We start from the raw sequence: 22,402 nt of genomic DNA, 5'->3' as shown, positions 1-22,402 counted from the left end.
TTTAGAAAACTGTTGAGGATGAGAAGAAAGAGCATGGCGATAAGGTTAACAAGTTATTGAACTGGATGTCCAGTATGAAATCGAACCTGGACAATGATGGAAAGGCTCTAAGTGATGGTAAACCCAGCACTGAGAGCTCTAGTAAGCCCCAGGTAAAGCAATATAATCAATCACAATATACCACCTTCAGATGTTTTATGGTTCCCAGCATTCAATCCTACAGGTCTCTTCTGATCTAGCCATTTTAACTTCATCAGTTTAACAATCGATTACAGAAAACTGACTTCAATCTTTTGTGACCTTTGTCACAGCTATTTCACTTGTGTATAGTCTCTGAATAAAGATTTTTGTTTCTCTCGTCAAATTTTTGTATTGTTCACATTGTTACATTTTTTATTTACTCATATTGAAATATGCATATCAATTAATTTCCCCAAAAACCATTTAAGACATTTCATTATATAACCATTGTAAATATTATTAAGCAGTAATTCTCATGGACACCAGGGCCAGTGGATGGATCATTTTCTATCTCACTGTTACAGAAGACACTTCAATAACAGTCTCTTGAATGTTTTCCACAAGCACATTTTCTTTAGATACATTTATGTTATAAACAGTGTGATAAAGTCACACAGGACAATAAACATTCAGTAGTATTCTGTAGTGCAGGCGCAGTTCCCCCTGTCTATGGGTTGTCCCCCCTAAAAATACCATGAAATCATGCGTATTATAAAAAAAAGAAAGATATGTAGTTTAAATAAGTGTGTAAGAATTAACACAATAGAAATGCAAATGGAGCAAAAATGTTTTTTAAGTTTAGAAACATTTTAGTGACCTCTCCTTTGCCTCACAGTGGTTTGGTACACTGGGTGTGTTCAAAGCGGAATTGTACCCCTTTGAAGGGCACGTCTTCGAAGGAGACGCCACAAAAACAGTCGCTCTGGATAAAGAGAAAATGACGTTGTTTTTCATTACTCTGTTCGCCAACTGTATTTTAAGAGTTTTGAGCTTCTAAGGGAATAGGGCATAGGGATGATCACTTCTGATTGCAATTCACACACTCACAAGTTCAGTGAGAGACAAAGTTCTTCAGTAATTACAGTAAAACTCCAGTAAGTAGACTGTCAAGGCAATTTTATTCACTTTAAACATCGAATGAAGTGATTCTTTTCTCTTTAATAGAGATGATGCTTAGTCATGAAAAAAATATTTTCACATGGCTGCTATGTCAGCGATTATAATGCTACCTAACAGTCATTACGTTTAAAGTTAACTTCAAGTTTAAAGGATAATTCCGGCATTTAACACTTTGAGTCTCATTTCTGGTTAGTTTCGGATGAACTACAGTGATGGCCACTGAAATTTTGACAATGGGTCGTGTTTTGACTTTTTGACCTGTTTAGAAGCGTCTCTTGACTGCTTCAAAATGGAAGTCAAGGGCCATGCACAGACATGTCATTAAAACAACATTTAACGTTCATTTTCAAAACTGTGCTACTCACCACTTCCATTCTGAAGCAGTCAAGAAACGCTTCTAAACGAGTCAAAAAGTCAAGACACGACCCATTGTCAAAATTTCTGTGTCCATCACTGTAGTTCATCCGAAACAAACCAGAAATGAGACTCAAAGTGTTAAATACTGAAATTATCCTTTAAATGGTGGCTTGATTGTAAACAGGTTAAAAAACATTACAATAAATGAATGGTTTGGAAGAAGAATGTAGGCTTTCCCCTGTGTACACATATCCTTATAAGTACAATTCTGGCTGTATTATTTGTGCCCCCCAAAATTGCTTTTGAGAAATGTTACGTTTATTGTCCCCTTCATTGTCAGATGAAATTTACGCCCATGCTGTAGTGTGTATAGATTCCCCCTGCACTAAAGCCTTTTTATCTTTACATCTTAACATGAATTAAGAATGCACACAGCTCATGCTGCAGTGTTTTAACATACACAATTTTTGAGGTTAATATGCTTTTGATTGACAAAAAGCAGAGCAAACATACATTCTGTCACGCTATCGTGTACTTCTTTAGACAAAAATACCTACATGACAACATAACCTGAAATCATAAACTATACCATTACTCCAGAATGGATTTGGCACACTTACAATTACACAAATGTCTTCACATTTTAAAATATTAATCAATATATACATTTGCAAGAAAAATAAGTGAACTATTTGTAATTTCCTGGTTTTCTGCTTAGGGAACTCCTAGCTTAGTGGTAAGAGAATCGGGCTTGTAACCCAAAGGTGATTTACAACTGGCAGGTTGCAACTGAAGTGCCCTCGAGCAAGGCACCTAAACCCCAGTTGCTCCCTAGGCGGAGCACTTTTCTGTGTGTGTGTAAAGGCAGAGGTCATATTTCGCTTCCTTTAGCTGCGAATTAGACCTGCAAAACGTCTAGGCGTAATTGAGGACCATTCCTCCTTACAGAACTGCTTCAGCTCACCCATATTCTTAGGACGTATAGTGTGAATGGCTCTCTTGAGGTCATTCCACAGCATGTCTATTAACTTTGACTGGGCCACTCCAAAAGGTGGATTTTATCTCTCCGAAGCCATTCTGTATTTACTTTGATGTTTAGGGTCATTATTCGTGTGAATTACCTAACTTCTTCAGGAGAGCCACCTCGAGATTACCGGGTAGGATATCCTTGTAAACTTGGGAATTAATTTTCCTCCACAATGACAAGCGGTCCAGGTCCAAAGACAATGAAGCAGCCCAAAATCATGATGCTTCCTCGACCATACTTCACTGCTTAGAGGATGTTTTCATTCTGGGGAAAGTCTAATTTGTCATCAAATTTCATGACAAATTTATGCAGTTAAATAGAAAATAGATCACTTATTTTTTTGCTAATATATATAGCACAAACAAACATAACATAACTTATTAAGTAAACATCCAACAAAAGGAAATGTTTTAGAAAATAAAAAAACTGTTTTTAAAACAAAAACAGCATTCGTTTGGAGGTTTTATGGTTGTCGTGCCAAATATGTAATAAATGTCACAAGACAATACACACATGAAATCTTTACAGTAAAGGCAAAGAAAATCACTAACTTCAATTGATAGCTATTATGCTTTATCTAATGTAATGTCATGTACACATTTGAGCATGTGGTAATGTGTAAATATGTTTGGGTCTACTCTATAAGATCAAATCAAAGAATATGTTTTTTTTTTAAATATGACCACCTTACATCAAAGTGTAAGATAAATCTTTACAATTACACATACTGGTTTTTCTATACAAGAAATGTTAAGTGAAGTGGTTATTTATCTTAGTTGTTTAATTATGCATAACCCTAAACCTAACCTTATAGTAGATATGTGTATAATATGTATTAATTCATATTACTCTGTACATATTGAGTAGCAGTGTAACATGGTTACCTTCAAAAAAAGTGTACCTAATACAGTAAATAGGTATTTACTAATATTTCACAAATCAAATTAAAAAAGTAGTGTTGTTTTGTTTTATGACAGACATCAGTGGAAGAAATTGTGACTAAGAAGGAACAAATAGCAGAAGCAATAAGAACAACACAGCTGATGTTAACCAAACACAGTGACAAGTATGTTGTAATTCAGACCCTTGAATGCTTTAATTCAAGTATACTTCATTTTTCATCTGTCATAGCTATGTGTGGTCTCACAGGACTTGATGATTCTTTTAACAAAATGACTGAGGAAGAAAAGCAAGAAGCGAAAGACCAGCTGAAATCTCTTAATCAGGCCTACAGCGAGCTGTCTCAACAGTGCGCCGCTGATCCGGTGAGATTAAGATCTTATCGGCTCAATGATGTTTCTATACTGTATGCTGGATATTGTGTGAAAATCTCTGTCTTGAGTACTATTGCACGACTAACATTTCTTTTCACAAAATATCTGGAATGGTTTGACAGAAGTCGCAGCCAATCTAACCTTGTTACTTCCACGTTGCAGAGTTAAAAAGTCACTCTGTTCTTATTTGAATAGGTTTAAAACACTTGTGGTAAACTGAGTATGCTGTAAACAAACAATGCATGTTAGCCGGCAAAATTCTTTCCTTGTCTTCATGTGGTTCATCACGCTGCACATAACATAATTCATTGTGTTTTTTCTCTAACTGTGTTGTTCTGCAAAATACTGAGAGTTCTGTTCACAGATGCATGTAAGCTTTTATTACATCACGTTTTCTTGCTGTGTGACACGCTGACTTGAACTGTTGCAAATGTGCTAATACAATCCATAGACTTGACTTATGGGTGAGTGTGTTTTATTGTATTTGTTATATATTTAAAATCAAAAAGTACTTTTTTGCGATTATGTTTGAACGTGTATTTTAAAACGTCATTTTCTTCTTACCAGGGATTGCAGGTCATTGAAGGCATTTTGGACGTTGAAAGTGGTGCTGTCATGACTGTGGGTTGCTCTGTGCAGAATGGTCTCCTTGACCACAACACAGGACTCAGTCTTCTTGAAGCCCAGCTTATAACCACTGGGCTCATTTTACCTGAACGCCAATTGTGTACAGACTTGGAAGAGGCATTCAGAAACAGACTTTTGGATGAAGCAATGTTCAAGCAACTGCAAGACTTGAATGAAGCTAACAAGCGTGTGCATGATCCCCAATTCGCTTCGAGACCCTTACCGGTTATAACTGCTTTAGAAAATGGTGCTATATCTGAACAAACAGCGATAAAGATTATTGAAATCCAGCTGGCGGCTGGAGGGCTAAGGCCGACATACACCAGAGATATTCTCAATCTGGAGAGTGCATTTGAACTTGGCCTGGTACCTTCCTCACTGTTTTTCCAGATAGTTGAGAGGAGAAACATTTGTAAGGATTTGATTGATCCCAACACTGCAGAAAAAGTTTCACTGATTGAGCTTGTACAGAGGAGCCGAATCCATGAACCGACAAGACTTCGACTGCTTCCTGTGAAGGGTGGAAAAGATGGAACTGTTTCCCTGACTGGGGAAGATGTGAACATTATGAGAGCTATGCATGAAGGCAATATTGATAAAGACTCTTTGCTTCGGTTGTTGAGCAGGCAGTTATTTGGAGGAGGCATTGTGGACCCCAGCACAGGCCAAAAGCTAACTGTTGAAGAGGCTTTAAATGGGGGTCTGATTGATCAAGACACTGCGAGTGAAATACTGAGCCACCAAGCACAAACCGGTGGTATTGTTAATCCTAGCAATGGGGCAAGACTTACAGTTGATCAGGCCGTCCAGTGTGAGTTAATGAGTTCCAGCAGCGCATTGTTAGTCCTCGAGAGACAGAAAGCCTTCATGGGTCTCCTTTGGCCTCATGCTGGTGAAATTCTCTCCTTCTCAACTTTTCTTCAAGAAAAAATAGTCACAGAACAGCTGGCATCTGAACTGCTCAGAAAGCGAAAGACAATAACAGCCTTGTATATACCTGAAAAATCTGAGGTGGTTGACATGGACTCTGCAGTGCAGAATAACATGATTGACCTGTTTACAAAAGACCTGCTGAAGACAATAGAAATCCCAGATGTGTTCCCTGATATCAATGAATTAAATGACAGATTTTCCTCTTGGCTGGTTATGCGCGAGCTACAACTTGAAGGATTTAAGACATTCGATGAAGAAATAAAGAGTGATGGAAGTGCCACAAATGCCCCAACACCTTCTGAGGCAAAGGAGTTATTTGTTTCATACCTCATGATGAATAGCTATATGGATCCAATGTCAGGTCAAAGACTGTTAATTTTTGATAGGCAAGTAAATAAAATGGCTAAATTACTCTTTGATACGTCTGAATCAGAATGTGCTGACAGGATAAACTCTTGTTATACAAAAGATGATTTAGAGGGTGTCAGTGAATTTCCATTAAACGAAAACATTTCCGACACTGAAAAGGACTCTCTTATTGGCAGCCTTGGTGCTTTAGAAGAATTGCAAATATGTGAACCTTTGGATTCCACTGAATCAGATGTTAAGAACTTTGTAATAGATGAAAATGGTGATGCTTTCCTAAGCAGAAGCGAACATGGGACTAAAATTGAACCTCACGAAGCAGATAAGGACTCTATATGTTCAAACAAAGACAACAGTCAAGTAGGCAAGGCTGACATGTGTTCAGTAGTTGATCAGTTTGAATATACTGATACTATTGAAAATGACCAAGAAAGACCTTCAGCATCCCCACCTCTATTATCCAACGAAACAACCAGCGCTATAGAAACAACCTCTGAATTCCCACATTCTGAGGTTTTGTGGGATGACAAACGTGTGAGAGATTATTGCATCCATCTTAGAGCCCAAGTTAAGGAAGGGGGGATTTTAGATGTCACCTCTGGAAAACGATATGACTTGGAAGCTGCACTCGATGAAGGACTTATTGATGAAAAGACTTTTTTAGAAGTACTTACTTTACAGCAACGAGAATGTGATTTTGAAGATAATGAAAGCCCCACAATGTCAGATTTGAAAAAGTCTGTCAGTCAAGGTTGCGTATCAAGTAATGTCGCCTTACAGATCATGGAAAAGCAGAACATATTGGATGGTTTCTACAATGCAGCCATTGAAGAAAACATTAATGTTTGTGAGGCTTTAGAAACGGGACTGATTTCTGGTGATGTCAGTAGAAATGTTCTCTGTTCAGAGCTGATCAAGAAGGCCATCACTGATTCAGAGGGAAAGTGTTTACACAGTGTTTCAGATGACCCCCAACTGGAAATGTTGGATGATGAAGAGGCAGAGAGAATGTTGCATTCACAGCAGGACCAAACGGTAGCTGTCAGGATGCTTGATATTGCCAGAGATCAGCTCAATCAAACAGATTCAGTAAACTCAAGATCAGATGAGGTCTCACAGGTATCTTCAAATGTAGCACATATAAGCAGTTGTCAGGATCACCAAGTCCCTGCCTTAACCATACATGACACTCAATGTGAGGTTAGTCCAGCTGTATATAAAACTTTACCTGAAGACAATGAGATTGACAACGTTGCTGGAATAGGAGGAGATAATAATGTAGTTGATGGTCACTTCAAGAATCCCAAAACTGAGCTAGAAACTATAGATGAGGAAGAAGGAGGTTTCATATTGGAGGAAGATGAGACAGAAAGACAGAATGAGAATGTTTTTGTCATTAATGTTTCTTGTGAAACTGGGGGTTCTTTACCAAATGTCAATGAGGTGGCCCATCTGGACACAGCAGTAAAACAGCAGAGTGACACTGAAATGTTGTGTTCATCACAAAGTGATATCTGCTCTGACAAAGGACAACCAAAAAGTGTAGTTGATTCTGAACTGGAATCAAAAAGATTCCAAATCGAGTCAGAAATAACAAATATCTCTAGCGAGGAACTCTGTGAAAACTTAAGTGCTTCGCTAGCAATAGTAGTAGATATTGAACCAGTTGTAACACTAGCACAGGAACAATCAACCCATTTGGAGACTACAACAGAGCTCAGTTTGATGAGTGATAATCAGCTTACATTAGCTGAGGATTTGCAACTTCAAACAGAAGAAATGGCATCTGAAGCTAAACAATTATATAAAGCCAAACACTCCAGTATTGCAAGTGAAAGACCAGATCATTTTGACACATGCAGTACAGGTAATAAAGGAGTGGTTAAACATGAGAACAAGAGTTTCGAAATGTCTGAAAAATATTCCATTGCAAATCCTGAATTCAACATGGGCTGCACTAAAGGCAGTATTGACATAAAGAAAAAACAAAATGATGACTTTGAAAACTCTTTTGAAATCAACCCAAAAGATATAACTGCAGTACATTCTGACCCATTACCACTTGAAATGCTTACTAATGCTAGTCTTTTGGATGCTAACAGTGGTACATGTAACACAGAACACTTGTCTGAGCAAAGAGTATTATGTAACCATGTTCCCCCAAATGTCACTACAGTAGTTGAGATTACCAAAGCAGATGAATCAGATTTTGAAAGAGACAATGAACGGGGAAAAGACTCAGCCATGACCTCAGGTCTTTGTTCAGATAACATTTTTACAGGATTGAAAGAATTGCAGTCTTCCTCCGAACTACCAAGTTCTTCTGTCAGAGATTGGGGTACCGAACAAAGCGTAGATGAACAGTCTCAAGTGGTTGTTAAAGATGCAGCCATTGAAGAAAACATTAATGTTTGTGAGGCTTTAGAAACAGGTCTGATTTCTGGTGATGTCAGTAGAAATGTTCTCTGTTCAGAGCTGATCGGGAAGGCCATCATTGATTCAGAGGAAAAGTGTTTACACAGTGTTTCAGAAGCCTGCCAACTGGAAATGTTGGATGATGAAGAGGCAGAGAGAATGTTGCATTCACAGCAGGACCAAAGAGTAACTGTTAGGAAGCTTGATATTGCCAGAGATCAGCTCAATCAAACAGATTCAGTAAACTCAAGATCAGATGAGGCCTCACAGGTATCTTCAAATGTAGCACATGTAAGCAGTAGTCAGGATCACCCAGTCCCTGCCTTAACCATACATGACACTCAATTTGAGGTTAGTCCAGCTGTATATAAAATTTTACCCAAAGACAATGAGATTGACAATGTTGTTGAAATAGGGGGAGATAATAATGTAGTTGATGGTCACTTCAAGAATCCCAAAACTGAGCTAGAAACTATAGATAAGGAAGAAGGAGGTTTCACAATGGAGGAAGATGAGACAGAAAGTCAGAATGAGAATGATGTTGTCATTAATGTTTCTTGTGAAACTGGAGGTTCTTTACCAAATGTCAATGAGGTGGCCCATCTGGAGAAAGCAGAGAGGCAGCAGAGTGTCTCTGAAATGTTGTGTTCATCACAAAGTGATATCTGCTCTGACAAAGGACAACCAAAAAGTGTAGTGGATTCTGAACTGGAATCAAAAAGATTCCAAATCGAGTCAAAAATAACAAATATCTCTAGCGAGGAACTCTGTGAAAACTTAAGTGCTTTGCTACCGATAGTAGTAGATATTGAACCAGTCGTAACACTAACACAGGAACAATCAACCCATTTGAAGACTACAACAGAGCTCAGTTTGATGAGTGATAATCAGCTTACATTAGCTGACGATTTGCAACTTCAAACAGAAGATATGGCATCTGAAACTAAACAATTATATAAAGCCAAACACTTCAGTAATGCAAGTGAAAGACCAGATCATTTTGACAGTACAGATAATAAGGGAGTGGTTAAACATGAGGACAAGAATTTAGAAATGTCTGAAAAATTTCCCCTTGAAATGATTACTGATGCTAGTCTTTTAGATGTTAACAGTGGTACACGTAACACTGAACACTTGTCTGAGCAACAAGTATTATGTAACCATATTCCCCCTAGTTTCACTGCAGTAGTTGAGATTACCAAAGCAGGTGAATCAGATTTTGAAAGAGACAATGAACAGGGAAAATACTCAGCCATGACCTCAGGTCTTTGTTCAGAGAACATTTTTACAGGATTGAAAGAATTGCAGTCTTCCAAACTACCAAGTTCTTCTGTCAAAGATCAGGGTTCCGTACTAAGCGTAGATGAACAGTCTCAAGTGGTTGTTAAAGATGCAGCCATTGAAGAAAACATTAATGTTTGTGAGGCTTTAGAAACGGGACTGATTTCTGGTGATGTCAGTAGAAATGTTCTCTGTTCAGAGCTGATCAAGGAGGCCATCACTGATTCAGAGGGAAAGTGTTTACACAGTGTTTCAGATGACCGCCAACTGGAAATGTTGGATGATGAAGAGGCAGAGAGAATGTTGCATTCACTGCAGCACCAAAGAGTAGCTGTTAGGATGCTTGATATTGCCAGAGATCAGCTCAATCAAACAGATTCAGTAAACTCAAGATCAGATGAGATATCACAGGTGTCTTCAAATGTAGCACATATAAGCAGTAGTCAGGATCACACAGTATCTGCCTTAACCATGCATGACACTCTGTGTGATGTTAGTCCAGCTGTATATAAAACTTTACCCCAAGACAATGAGATTGACAACGTTGCTGGAATAGGGGGAGATGATAATGTATTTCATGGTCACTTCAAGAATCCTAAAACTGAGCTAGAAACTATAGATGAAGGAGAAGGAGGTTTCACATTGGAGGAAGATGAGACAGAAAGTCAGAATGAGAATGATTTTGTCATCTATGTTTCTTGTGAAACTGGAGGTTCTTTAACAAATGTCAATGAGGTGGCCCATCTGGAGAAAGCAGAGAGGCAGCAGAGTCACTCTAAAATGTTGTGTTCATCACAAAGTGATATCTGCTCTGACAAAGGACAACCAAAAAGTGTAGTGGATTCTGAAGTCGAGTCAAAAATAACAAATATCTCTAGCGAGGAACTCTGTGAAAACTTAAGTGCTTCGCTAGCAATAGTTGTAGGTCTTGAACCAGTTGTAACACTAACACAGGAACAATCAACCCATTTGAAGACTACAGCAGAGCTCAGTTTGATGAGTGATAATCAGCTTACATTAGCTGAGGATTTGCATTTTCAAACAAAAGAAATGGCATCTGAAACTAAAGAATTATATAAAGCTAAACACTCCAGTAATGCAAGTGAAAGACCAGATCATTTTGACAGTACAGATAATAAAGGAGTGGTTAAACATGAGGACAAGAGTTTCGAAAAATTTCCCCTGGCAAAACCTGAATCCAACATGCGCTGCATTAAAGGCAGCATTGACAGTAAGAAAATACAAAATGATGACTCTGAAAACTCTCTTCAAATCAACCCAAAAGATATAACTGCAGTACATTCTGACCCATTACCACTTGAAATGATTACTGATGCTAGTCTTTCAGATGCTAACAGTGGTACACGTAACACAGAACAATTGTCTGAGCAAAGAGTATTATGTAACCATGTTCCCCAAAATGTCACTGCAGTAGTTGAGATTACCAAAGCAGATGAATCAGATTTTGAAAGAGACAATGAACAGGGAAAAGACTCAGCCATGACCTCAGGTCTTTGTTCAGAGAACATTTTTACAGGATTGAAAGAATTGCAGTCTTTCTCCAAACTACCAAGTTGTTCTGTCAGAGATCGGGGTACCGAACAAAGCGCAGGTGAACAATCTCAAGTGGTTCATCAGGAACCTTCTCAAGTCTCTCAACAGGAATGCACAGAAAGTGAAAAAGTTCCAGAAATAATGAGCAACAGTGATTTAAAGACATTTTTAAATGAATTTGTTCAAATGAAGGTGGAAGAAGCAAGTGTGGATGAGATTCAAAGTCAGAAATGGCAAGTCATTAAGAAGATGATTGAAATCATTCAACACCGCTCTTCACCCTTTGCTGCTAATCAACCCAACTTACATGACAGAAGCAGGGATCCAGACATCCTTCTGGATTTGAAAAAACACGGACTTGGTCTAGAGTTAAGAGATGATCGGAAATGTCCGGCTGATGAGGGTTATCATGAGTCGTATCATCAGTCTGATGTTGGACTAGTACAGTGTCAGCTACTGGAGATGATCCAGGGCATCTCCAATAGCAGAGATCAGGAAGCGCTTAAAGAAGTCTATGAAAAGTTAAGCAGTCTTTTGGGGGCAACTGTTGTCGTTTCAGATGAAAGTATGGAAGCTAAGAGCAGTACAGTTGAAGTTACAGACGATACCATTGTCACCAGCTCTAACCAACAGGTGTGTTAGGCAAATCAAACCTACAGTGAGTGATGCTACCACTCTTGTGTATAATAGCAAATGTGTTAAATTTATTTATTTACACTTGACAGGGATTTTCTACCCAGAATTACCTGGAATGTGTTGGAAGACTCCAGGACCATTATGATGCCATTGACGAAATAAGAAATGACTTAGTGACCAAATGTCCATTAGCAGAAGATATTGAGGGTTTGCACGTTCAGCTAGAGGAAGCTCAGGTTTGTCACTTGTAACATATAAATCTCTTTCCTCTCATGAAAACTATTTTACCCGTAGACTTTATATGCTTTAAACTATACCTTCCACACTGCTAATATTTAAAAAGTACTTTCTTTCGTATGTTTTTCCACTTTTACCCATTATTGTTCCTTTTGTTTTGTTGCTACTCTTCACGATTTTTTCCGAACTAATTCCACACAATCCGTTTCTAGTCTCTGGAAGCACAGCTTGCTGTTCTCCCTGCTATACTGAAGGCAGATTTGAATGTAGCAGAGCAACTTCTCAATTCTGCTGATGAACTTGTTCCCACACAAATCCACCAAGATCTGGCTACGGTTTATGTAGATTTGCAGAATGCTTTCAAAGATGTTTGCCATTTGTCAGCTGAGAGAAGTAATGCTATTCATCTAGCCATTGACACGGTGAAGGTTAGTAAAGAATTATGAAAAATTAGTAAATCAGAACACAGTCCAAAAAAGCAAATTACATTACAGGATTAAATTGCCTTACAGGTCCATTTGGAAACCTCATATGAGGATTTGCTAAGGTCCCTTGATAGAATCTCAGCTTGTATAAAAGACGATTCTGAAATGGTGCCCAAGCTTGACATCATGAACGATGATGACTTGGACAAAGTGAAAGACAAGATTCAACAAAATAAGGTAAGATGTTTTTTTATATTGGAAAATATAAAGCTGATCTTTTATATTTTTTGTGCTGACCACAGGATTGCCTACTATTTAGTAACTAAATCAACACAGTGCACACTTCTTTCTAAGTGATGTTTTTTTCCCGTTTTAAGTCTCATGTCTTTCAAATTCATGTCTACCGACAAGCAATTTTAAAACAAGAGTCCCCATGGCGATTGTCATCTGTGCTTGTCTATAAATCTTAATATCCTGAAGCCTTGTGACATAAACCAGACCTGTTTGCAAGTCTCTGATTATGGGTTTTCATTAAACCATTAATTTTAAAGAGTCAGAAAAGTAACAAACATACAGTTTACTCGGATTCTTTATTGCTCTACATTCAGGACATCAAGAACAACTTATCAGGACATCGCCAACTATTGGAAGATGCTGCTTTTGATATTCAAAACTTCATTTCTGAGCACGCTCAGTTCTTGACTCCAACTCATAGCAGACAACTTCTGAGAGCCCTCAGCACCACACAGAGATCCTGCAAAGAGCTGACAGACAGGGTTTTCATCCAAACCCAAACTCTGGAAGTCCACCTGAAGATCTGTGAGGATCAGACTGAGCAGCAGGTCTGAGTGACACCAGAGAGATTTGTGTTCATAATCCCATGAACATGCATTCAGTACTTCTAAATGTTGTTGATTAAATGTATATGCATTTTGTGATTAAATGCTGTTAAATATGTAAGTGTCTACCTTTAAAGACCCCTTGAATTCGTTTGAAGAGCACATTCTCTTGATTTTTTTTCTCATTACATCAGAAAGTTTGACACATTGAAAGATGTAAATACTTACGTAAGACAAGTTAGTTTTGGACAGTTGGCCTTTAAGAGACTGTAACTTTCAAGTGCACACTACAGGCAGAGTAACATGTATATGGCCTTATAGATAATAGGCCTGGATCAAAAGCCATTAAGATTCATATTTTTATTTTATGGGGGTCTTTAAAAGTACATTTTCAGACAGTAGGTATCGTAGGCAATTTTCAACTAAAGTTTTGTGAATGTTTGTACTACTCAGTGTTGTGCGTTTTTTCTATTCACAATCCAGAAGCGATGGCTTGATCACTGACACAGACTTACCTACTCTTGATTCTTCTGATATTTTGCAGGCTGCACGAACCATTTCAGCTCTTATTACCTACCAGAGGACCAACGTTTTAATCTTTTGCTGTTTGGAAATGTTTTCCAGCCACTAAAGGCAGCACTAACACACCTAAAGAAAATATTTTTCTCTTTATCTATTTATTTCATCTCTGTGAACGGCTGGCATGTTTACAGCATACTCAGTCACCACTAGTGTTCAAATGCTCAGTTTGCATCAACAATTAGTTTGTGTTCTATAGGAAATTACTGTTTTCTAAACCTATCTATCTTTATGTGCTAGGCTGTGGTGGAAAAGCAGAAAGAGTTCTCAGATAAACTACAAGAGCTGTTTGATGATCTAACACAGACGGAGAACCGCCTCATTGGACACCAGCAGCAGGCTGCCAGTGCAAAGACTGTAGGAGATCTTCAGCAATACCAACAAGAGCATCAGGTGAATGGCCTCTTAATAGCATTGCTATGGCAATTATGTATGTATCAAGTTAATGATGCTTAAGATGTTCCTCTCTAAAATATCTGAATGTAGGAAATATTAACTTTACATCTTTGCAACACCTAGAGCACAGCAGCAACCATTCACAGTCATTGTTGTCTGTCTGTTTAGATGTTGAGTAATTTAAATCTTAACACTGAAAGATTTTCTCTATGGTCTCTTAGGCTCTTCAGAAAGACCTGCAGGCTAACGTCAGCGCCCTGAATGAAGTCATCAGCAGCACTAAAAAGTTCCTGGAGGAGAATCGCAGTAAACTCACTCCAGAGCAGATATCGGCTCTTGAGACCAAATTGGAAGAGCTGAAGAGCAAGGCAAATATGCTTAACCAGCGGGCAGACGAGTCCAGGAATGATCTGGACAAGGTGTTGACACGTGCCATTAAACAAGAGACTGAAAAGGTTGGAGTCAAAATTTTTTTTTTTCAAAGGTGCTTTATGGTGCCACTATTTTTGGCTGAATGGTATCATAAAGAGCTGTTGCACTAAAGGGTCTTTGTGGTGAAAAAAGGTGCTTACGATTTTTAAAGTTTATACCACGGGCCAATTGAATGGTTTATTTTGATTGGTTGAGAAACGTTCCACGGGTGTTGATTTTTTTTCTGTAAACCGCACACCTGACCTGTCAAATGTCTTAAAATAATATAAGAGGAATAATTGACTCCGGTCCTTTAAATTATTTGAAAATAATGCACACCTGTGGTGTAACGCATTACCACCTTGCATTATTTTCAAATAATTCAACGGCCCATCGTCAACTATTCCTTCCGAAAGAAATAAGTGACTCTTATAAGAACCTTTCACTCAATGGTTCTTTGTGGAACCAAAAAATGGTTCTATGGCATCACTGTGTAGAACAATGTGTAGGTCCAGACATCCAGATTTTTATGTCTATATAATGTCTATAATATATTACCTTTGAAGATGTACCTAATAGGAGCTGAAAGGTTGTTCATTGCTAATGTGTGGTTCTAGCTAGAAGTTAGTTTGATTTTATTTTCACAATGTAAAAATGTGTTAAGTTGCTAAATTCACAGAGATAAACATTATCTTGACTGGCGTCCATCAATCAGACAGGCAGCTTTTATCATGAACACTTCTGTACTGAATCTTCTGTCCATGCACTGCTGTAAAGAAATGTGAATGACGTCAAGTCTCCCTATGGTTTCAAGTTTACATGTATATTATAAAACTAATATTGATATGTGCAAACAAATTAACTTCTTTCATTACAAAACATCTCGATTTTTTATTTTTATTAATGGTTTTGTTTATATACAACAATATTTTTTGGAATAAAGACAATCAGCCAATAAGGGTGCAGAATAATAGATGTAATCTCCTTCAATACTGTTTAAAAAACATCAAAGGGTGAGACTGCAAGAAACTGCTTTATAAAATGACATGAGTAAATGTTTTGCAAGTTGTGATTACAATGAATATGACAGAAGTGATCTTCATCTTTAGTCACAGCATGATTTCAAAAGTTTTGTAACATTTGTGTTACTCCTATCCAGTGCTTTAAGTGGCCCAAAAGAAGTGTCGGTGCTCTATTTTTTTTTTTTTTTTTGCTGACTCGACTCCTGTATTGAAGGGGTTTTATATTCAGCAGTCAACAGACGACCTTGTAAAAAATAATAAATCCTTATATAATTTTGTGGATTTGCTTGAGCTAGAAATAGCTATTGGATTAGACATAAATAAAATGTGCATAAGGTAGATAGGCTATGTGAGTAAAATTTTCAGCATGTTTAAATGCTAAAACTAGTTGTTCAGAAGAGCTTGAAAACAAAAACTTTAAAATGACACCAAGACCAAGTCTATGGGTTCAAGAATAACAAAATACTGGCCATTTGAAACTAGAAAGTCATCACTTTATTTTATCCCATTGTTTTTCATTTTGCGGGTGGTAAAACTGTGCGCGTCGTTTAAATTTCGTTAATTTGTAGTTTAGCAATTAAACTAAATGTATGTTACAAATTCAAGAATGTTTTTACTCTGCACATCGCCTGACGAAATCTGAAGTTGCGTAGAGGGGAACCAAACTGACAGCTGCGATAGCGTAGATTGTCACGTACCTACAAAAGGGTATTGGAAAAAGCTTGCGTCTGACCTGCAGCGATATCATTCTGGCTTGGTGGGATGTCAGCCAGCGAGTCCTCTGATTCTGACCTTGTTCTTTTACTGCTCAGAGTCTAAAACAATGAGGACATATTAAGTGTTCATTGTATTTTCATTTTAACTGAGCAACTACCGAGCAACACACCTCGTTGACGCTGACTGACAGCAAAGGCGACGCATGCAGTTTTAGCGTGTTAAACTCAAGGGTGTATGGGTAATGTAGTCTCTGCTCTCGGTGGGACGAATAAGCAAGTGTACATTGTGAAGGGCACTCTAAAAAGCGACAGCGCAGCCAAAGGATAAACCACTGATTTAAACAGATGTGCAAATGAGCGTTCCGGTACGCTAAAAGCACGTTCTGGGCTCAGGGAGAGGTGGTGGTACGCTCAAGAGCTATATTTAGAAGTGGCGGTACTGAGTATGCACTGCTCCTATCAGTCTAAAAAGTGGAAATATATAAATAACAAATGAGCATGTATATTTGTATTTCTAACCGCTCGCTGTTGAACTGAATTGAGCATTTATAATAATTTAATTTGATGTTAATGATGTCTGTGGTAGTTATTTAACCGAATACTTTCACTGGCTCTAAGATGGATCTTTGGATTTAATTTCAGTTTATTTATTCAGTAAAACATAAATATATGTCGTCTGTGTGCGTAACCTTACAGGTAGCAGCTGTTGAGCAACTCGAAGAGAGCAAAAACAAGATCGAGAATCTTCTAGACTGGATCTCCAATGTTGGGAAAGAGAAAGAAATGGGTGGGATCCAAAAGGACCAGATGCTAAAGCAGAATGGAAACCTGCCCGAGAGTACATCACTGAACAGGATCATTGAAGAGGGAGATGATCCGAATGGAAACGCTTTGGACACCACAGACAATGCACATCTAGATGCTGCTGAAGAGAAAGACAGTAAAGCCCTGGACCTAGATAAGCAGTATGAACGGGTTCAAGTACGTACTTTAAGACCTTAAAAGACAGAAATACTTAGAAATAACACTGTTCTGTGCAATGTGTAGTTCTCCCCATCTATCTATAAAAAATGCCTTTAAATGGTCTTTTTTTCCAAAAAGGGCAAAAGCTACATTTTAAGTTGTTATATGGCACCATATAACAACTGTAATTTGTATTAATGTGGATTTACATTGATATGAAAAGGGTAACTGTCAGATAAACTGTTTAGCGATGACTGCAATTCAGTATTTCAGAGTGCTGTATTACTGAATGAAATCAGATGGATTTAAACCTACCCAACATTTTATTTTCCCTGTCTGCAGGCCCATCATCAGGAAATCTTGTCTCAACAGAAGGACCTGATTATAGCTACACAGTCAGCGCAGGCTTTGCTGGACAAACAGGCTCAAGTCCTGTCCCCCGCCGAAAAAGACAAGCTACAGAGAGACATTAAAGAGCTGAAGGATCGATACGACGCCTCCCTCACCCGGGCTGAGCAGCAGATGAAGCGAGTCCAAACCGTTCAAGAGGAGCTCCAGAAGTTCCAAGGCGATTGTGGGGAGTTTGAGACGTGGCTACATCAGGCCCAGGAGCGACTTGAGGAGCTGGGAGCGCCCGCAGCGGGTCTGGAAACCTTGAGTAATAACCTAAAGAGACAGAGGAGCTTCTCGGAAGATGTCATCTCTCATAAAGGAGACCTGCGGTTCATCACTATCTCAGGTCAGAAGGTGCTGGAGGCAGCCAGGGTTTGCAATCGTGCTGAATCTGGAGGAACTGATGGCCTGCCAGCTGTTGATATGTCTGGCACTTGTGCTGCTGTGAAGGAGAAGCTAGACTCTACAGCCAGCTGTTACAAAGCTCTTCACTCAAAGGTACTTGTGATTACAGTATGTTTCAAATCAACTAATATAGTACACTACCGTTCAAACGTTTAGAGAATGAAATGCTTTAGTCAAGTCAAAGGGCTTTTATTGTCATTTCAACCATATAGAGCAGTGCATCTTTTACATAATATTCAAAAATGTTGCATATAAAGACATATGTCTGTATGCCTAGCCTGCAGCGATGGGCTATTTGTCTGTTCTGAACACGAAAATGGGGCATAATGTGACGCAAACATTGACAAATAACAGCCAGTCAGAACATGGTTTACATTGTTTAAGTTTGTTATGTTTCTGCTCTCTTGCACTGCAGCTGAGGAGCACACACAAGCCCTTTTCACACAAACATTCCGTAAAATACACGGAAAAGGCATCCTGGATTTTTCCGGAATCGTTAGATTTTTTTGTTCATTGACACTGACATGATTACCCGGCATCTGACACGTGACCTGTTGAAAGTCCTGCCCTCTCTTCTACGCAGCGTCTGAAGTTTGCATATTATTTATTATTTCTCTCTCCAGAAACCACTCGCGTGTATTTTTGTTTATGATAAGACTATAAAGGAGCGCGTGAACGCACAGTTCTATGCTGGTGAATGATCTCAGCTTCTGAGTGGATATTTGACGAGCTCCCTGATCTCTGCTTTAAAACAGTTTTCAGACATTTCTTATCTTGATTGTTGTTTATATGCATTTACAACCTGCATTTTGATGAGCTGAACGATATATCTTTTTGGGATGACACGCGGGCATCTTCGTTTATTATAGCTCAAATGAGCACGTGACGCGATATTCTTTTATGCTGCTGAATGATCAACGCAGTAAGTGACGAGCTAACTTACCTTATATCTGCTTCAGTCCAGTTTGCTGACATTTCTCATCGTGAATGTTGTAAATCCCTCATTTTAAAGAGCTGAACCAACTTTATGGTGCCATGACACGCCCGTCATCACTAAGGCACGTGCGTCATTGTTTATGCGTCTCATTTATCATTTCCTGATAACTGCTTCAATCTAGTTTGCAACTTTTCTTGTGGTGAATGTTTATATGCATGTTATCTCTCGTTTTAAAGAGCTGAACCATAACTTTTGTTACGACACGCCCATTACGGCATTGTTTCAGCTTCTTGTTCACACAGACAGTTTTCCGTGTATCTGACTAGGTCCTCTTTCCGGCAACAATCCCAGATTAACCGGACGAGTTTGTGTTCACACAGACGCTTGTCTGGCAATCTTACGGGTATTTTCTGGGACCAAAGGTCTGTGTGAATGGGGTTACACACACATAAACAAACAAAATGTTTACAGCAGTGTTTCTCAAACTTTTTCAGCACAAGGACCACTTTATCTTCCAATTTTTTTCTGAGGACCACCTAACAGAATCCCACTCTAACACGCCCCCAAAAAACAACAAAATAGGAAGGATAAGCTACATTTAAATTTAATATGCAACTGTTTCAAGTCAAAAACTAATGCAATGCTATATCAACAAACTGCACATGTGGGAAAAAAACTGCAATTAAACATACTGTAACAGCCTGGCCCTTACGAAAATTAACCATGGTTTTACTACAGTTAAAACTAAAAAACCATGGTTACTGTAGTAAAACCATAGTAACTACAAAATAACCATGGTTTTAACAATTATAGTTTTCAAAAACCATAGTTAAACCATAGTTACTGTAGTAAAACCATGGTTTTGCTGATAGTAATCAATACACCAAAAAAACATGGTTACTACACTTTTACCACAATAAAACCATGGTTAATTTTCGTAAGGGGGGTCCCACTTAATGTCATTCCAAAGAGCCATTAGTTTAAAACTGAGGTGGTGGGTATATGAAGTCTATGGTTGTAACTATAACTATTCCCCTTAAATGTCCAAAATCACTGAAATTACAGGGATTTTACACATGAAACAAAAACTAGTACATTACAAAACTAATAGATCTGTGGATTTTAGCTGCTTTCAGTTGATGCTTGATCTCTTCTTTTTGGTTTAGCCACCGATCCATTATTATTATTAAAACAGAATGGCAAGAACTGATATCACAGTTTCGCAAGTGCATTAAAAATCTACTTAAATAAGTGACGATTGTATAAACACTTGCCTAGTTTAGGTCATCTTTTGGCGGACCACTGGGGGGGGGTTGTGTGGTCTGCGGACCACACTTTAAGAATTACTGGTTTACAGGAATATTTATATTGCTGTTCTTCAAATTGTTTCAGGTATTTTCATGATAATAAAGAATATTTTGACAGATTTTTATTTAACGAGTGTTGCTTTTTTAAATGCACGTTATAAACGACTCGGACTCATAATGATTTTAGATCAGGGGTGGGGAACCCTGGTCCTGGAGGGCCACTGTCCTGCAGAGTTTAGTTCCAACCCTAATTACACACACCTGAAAAATCTAATTCAAGTCTTCAGGATTACCTGGAAATGAATTTCAGGTGTGTTTGGTTAGGGTTGGAAGTAAACTCTGCAGGACAGTGGCCCTCCAGGACCCAGGGTTCCCCACTCCTGTTTTAGATTGATAAGGACTTCCCACTAACCAAATGCCGTAGTACACGCACAAGCTGTGCATGAAACAAAGAAACGCAGCCTTGTGATTCAGAATCGATTTCAGGCATTTTTAATGAGACACTCGATTTAATTGTTACATCCCTAAATCTGACAGTTTTTATTTTTATTATTTTTTTTTTAAATCAACATAAATCCCAGAGTTTACATTTGTGTTAGCTCATAATTTTAAAAAACAAGTTGGGTATTTTACACTTAAAGCCCTGTTTTCAGATTGTTTATGATGAAATAGAACGGTTTTGACTGAAATTTCGACATATGCGGCTGCCCAGAGAATTTTTGGGTGTTTGTGTTTCAGCTCCTACCTTTACAATGGGTTTAATGGTGCACTGGAACAATCCTTCCTAAAATGCATATTAAACTTTCGTTTACAAAGACGTGAAACTCATCGAGTGGTCAGGGGTGTTCACTGCTCACACAAAAATCGCTGCAAAATACGCATTCCAACAGGTTTTATCGCAGTTTTTGCCAACTCCATTGACTTGTATTAGACGTGCTGTGAGGTACGGTATTACTCCGCGCCGGGTACTTTGTTTCTATTCTTGCAATTGGCAATGGCGGATTAGCGCCACCAGCTGGGCTGGAGTGTCTATTATTCAAGCTCTAAGCGGAAGAATGTACAGGTGTGGGGCGTTTGGAAAAATAGGTCCACAAGTTAACAATGAATGCTAAAACAGCTGTTGGAAAGCATCTTTTGCAGCGATTTTTGTGTGAGCACATCAGTGAACACCCCTGACCACTCGATAAGTTTCACGTCTTTGTAAACGAAAGTTTAATGCATTTTAGAAAGGATTGTTCCAGTGCACCATTAAACCCATTGTAAAGGTAGGAGCTGAAACACAAACACCCAGAAATTCTCGGGGCAGCCGCAAATGTCGAAATTTCAGTCAAAACCGTTCTATTTCATCATAAACAATCTGAAAACAGGGCTTTAAGTGTAAAATACCGAACTTGTCCTTTAAAAGAATAATAATAATTAATATAATAATAATTCCTTACATTTATATAGCGCTTTTCTCAGTACTCAAAGCGCTTTACATATGAACGGGGAATCTCCTCAACCACCACCAATGTGCAGCATCCACCTGGATGATGCGACGGCAGCCATATTGCGCCAGAACGCTCACCACACACCAGCTTATTAGTGGAGAGGATAAAGATTTAAAATGTATAATTGAAGAATATAAATCATAAATTACCCTAAACTAGAACGGTTGTTTATAAAAATGATTAGTATTCAGGGCAATAAAATCGTAATGGTTCTACATATATTAAAAAAATATGAAAGTTACGTGATTGTCCAGTATTTCCAACACACGTACACCCAGAGAGCACCGGCTGGGGGCAATTGGGGAAAACATGCCCCTCAATCTTAACCTGCCGGCCATGAGACTCAAACTGGCGACTTTCAAGTTACAAGCCTGACTCTCTAACCATTAGGACATAACTGCCCACCTGTTCTTTATGCAGAAACTAAATGTTTTGGGGTGAAAAGTCCCCTGTATTTAAAAGATTAGTTGTGCTATAGCAGTATGCTCTGTATAAGTTTGGATAAAAAATGGTTGACTTTATTTCTACCAACAGATGGCAGCATTTACTTTAAATCAGGGTTGGGCATTCCTGGTCCTGCAGGGCCACTGACTGTCCTGCAAAGTTTAGGTCCAACCCTAATCACACACACATGAATGCCATTTCCAAGTCATCCTGCAGCCTTTAATGAGA

The 22,402-nt window shown here is 38.5% G+C and overlaps 1 protein-coding gene across 1 annotated transcript in view; it reads left to right on the top strand.

The window, feature by feature from the left end:
• dst (dystonin) overlaps positions 1–22,402 on the top strand; it is a 194,082-nt gene that overhangs the window by 97,927 nt on the left and 73,753 nt on the right. The window contains exons 37-48 of the mRNA XM_073872803.1: positions 6–152; positions 3,502–3,590; positions 3,696–3,789; positions 4,366–11,607; positions 11,700–11,846; positions 12,060–12,275; positions 12,360–12,509; positions 12,881–13,114; positions 13,931–14,083; positions 14,308–14,541; positions 16,932–17,216; positions 17,541–18,089. Coding sequence (XP_073728904.1) covers positions 6–152; positions 3,502–3,590; positions 3,696–3,789; positions 4,366–11,607; positions 11,700–11,846; positions 12,060–12,275; positions 12,360–12,509; positions 12,881–13,114; positions 13,931–14,083; positions 14,308–14,541; positions 16,932–17,216; positions 17,541–18,089 — 9,540 coding nt within the window. The remainder of the gene's footprint in view (positions 1–5; positions 153–3,501; positions 3,591–3,695; positions 3,790–4,365; positions 11,608–11,699; positions 11,847–12,059; positions 12,276–12,359; positions 12,510–12,880; positions 13,115–13,930; positions 14,084–14,307; positions 14,542–16,931; positions 17,217–17,540; positions 18,090–22,402) is intronic.

Source organism: Misgurnus anguillicaudatus, chromosome 11 (genome assembly GCF_027580225.2).
Source record: "Misgurnus anguillicaudatus chromosome 11, ASM2758022v2, whole genome shotgun sequence".
Classification (NCBI taxonomy): Eukaryota; Metazoa; Chordata; class Actinopteri; order Cypriniformes; family Cobitidae; genus Misgurnus; species Misgurnus anguillicaudatus.
The sequence above is the reverse complement of the archived record's forward strand: the minus strand, read 5'-3'. Positions and strand labels throughout refer to the sequence as shown.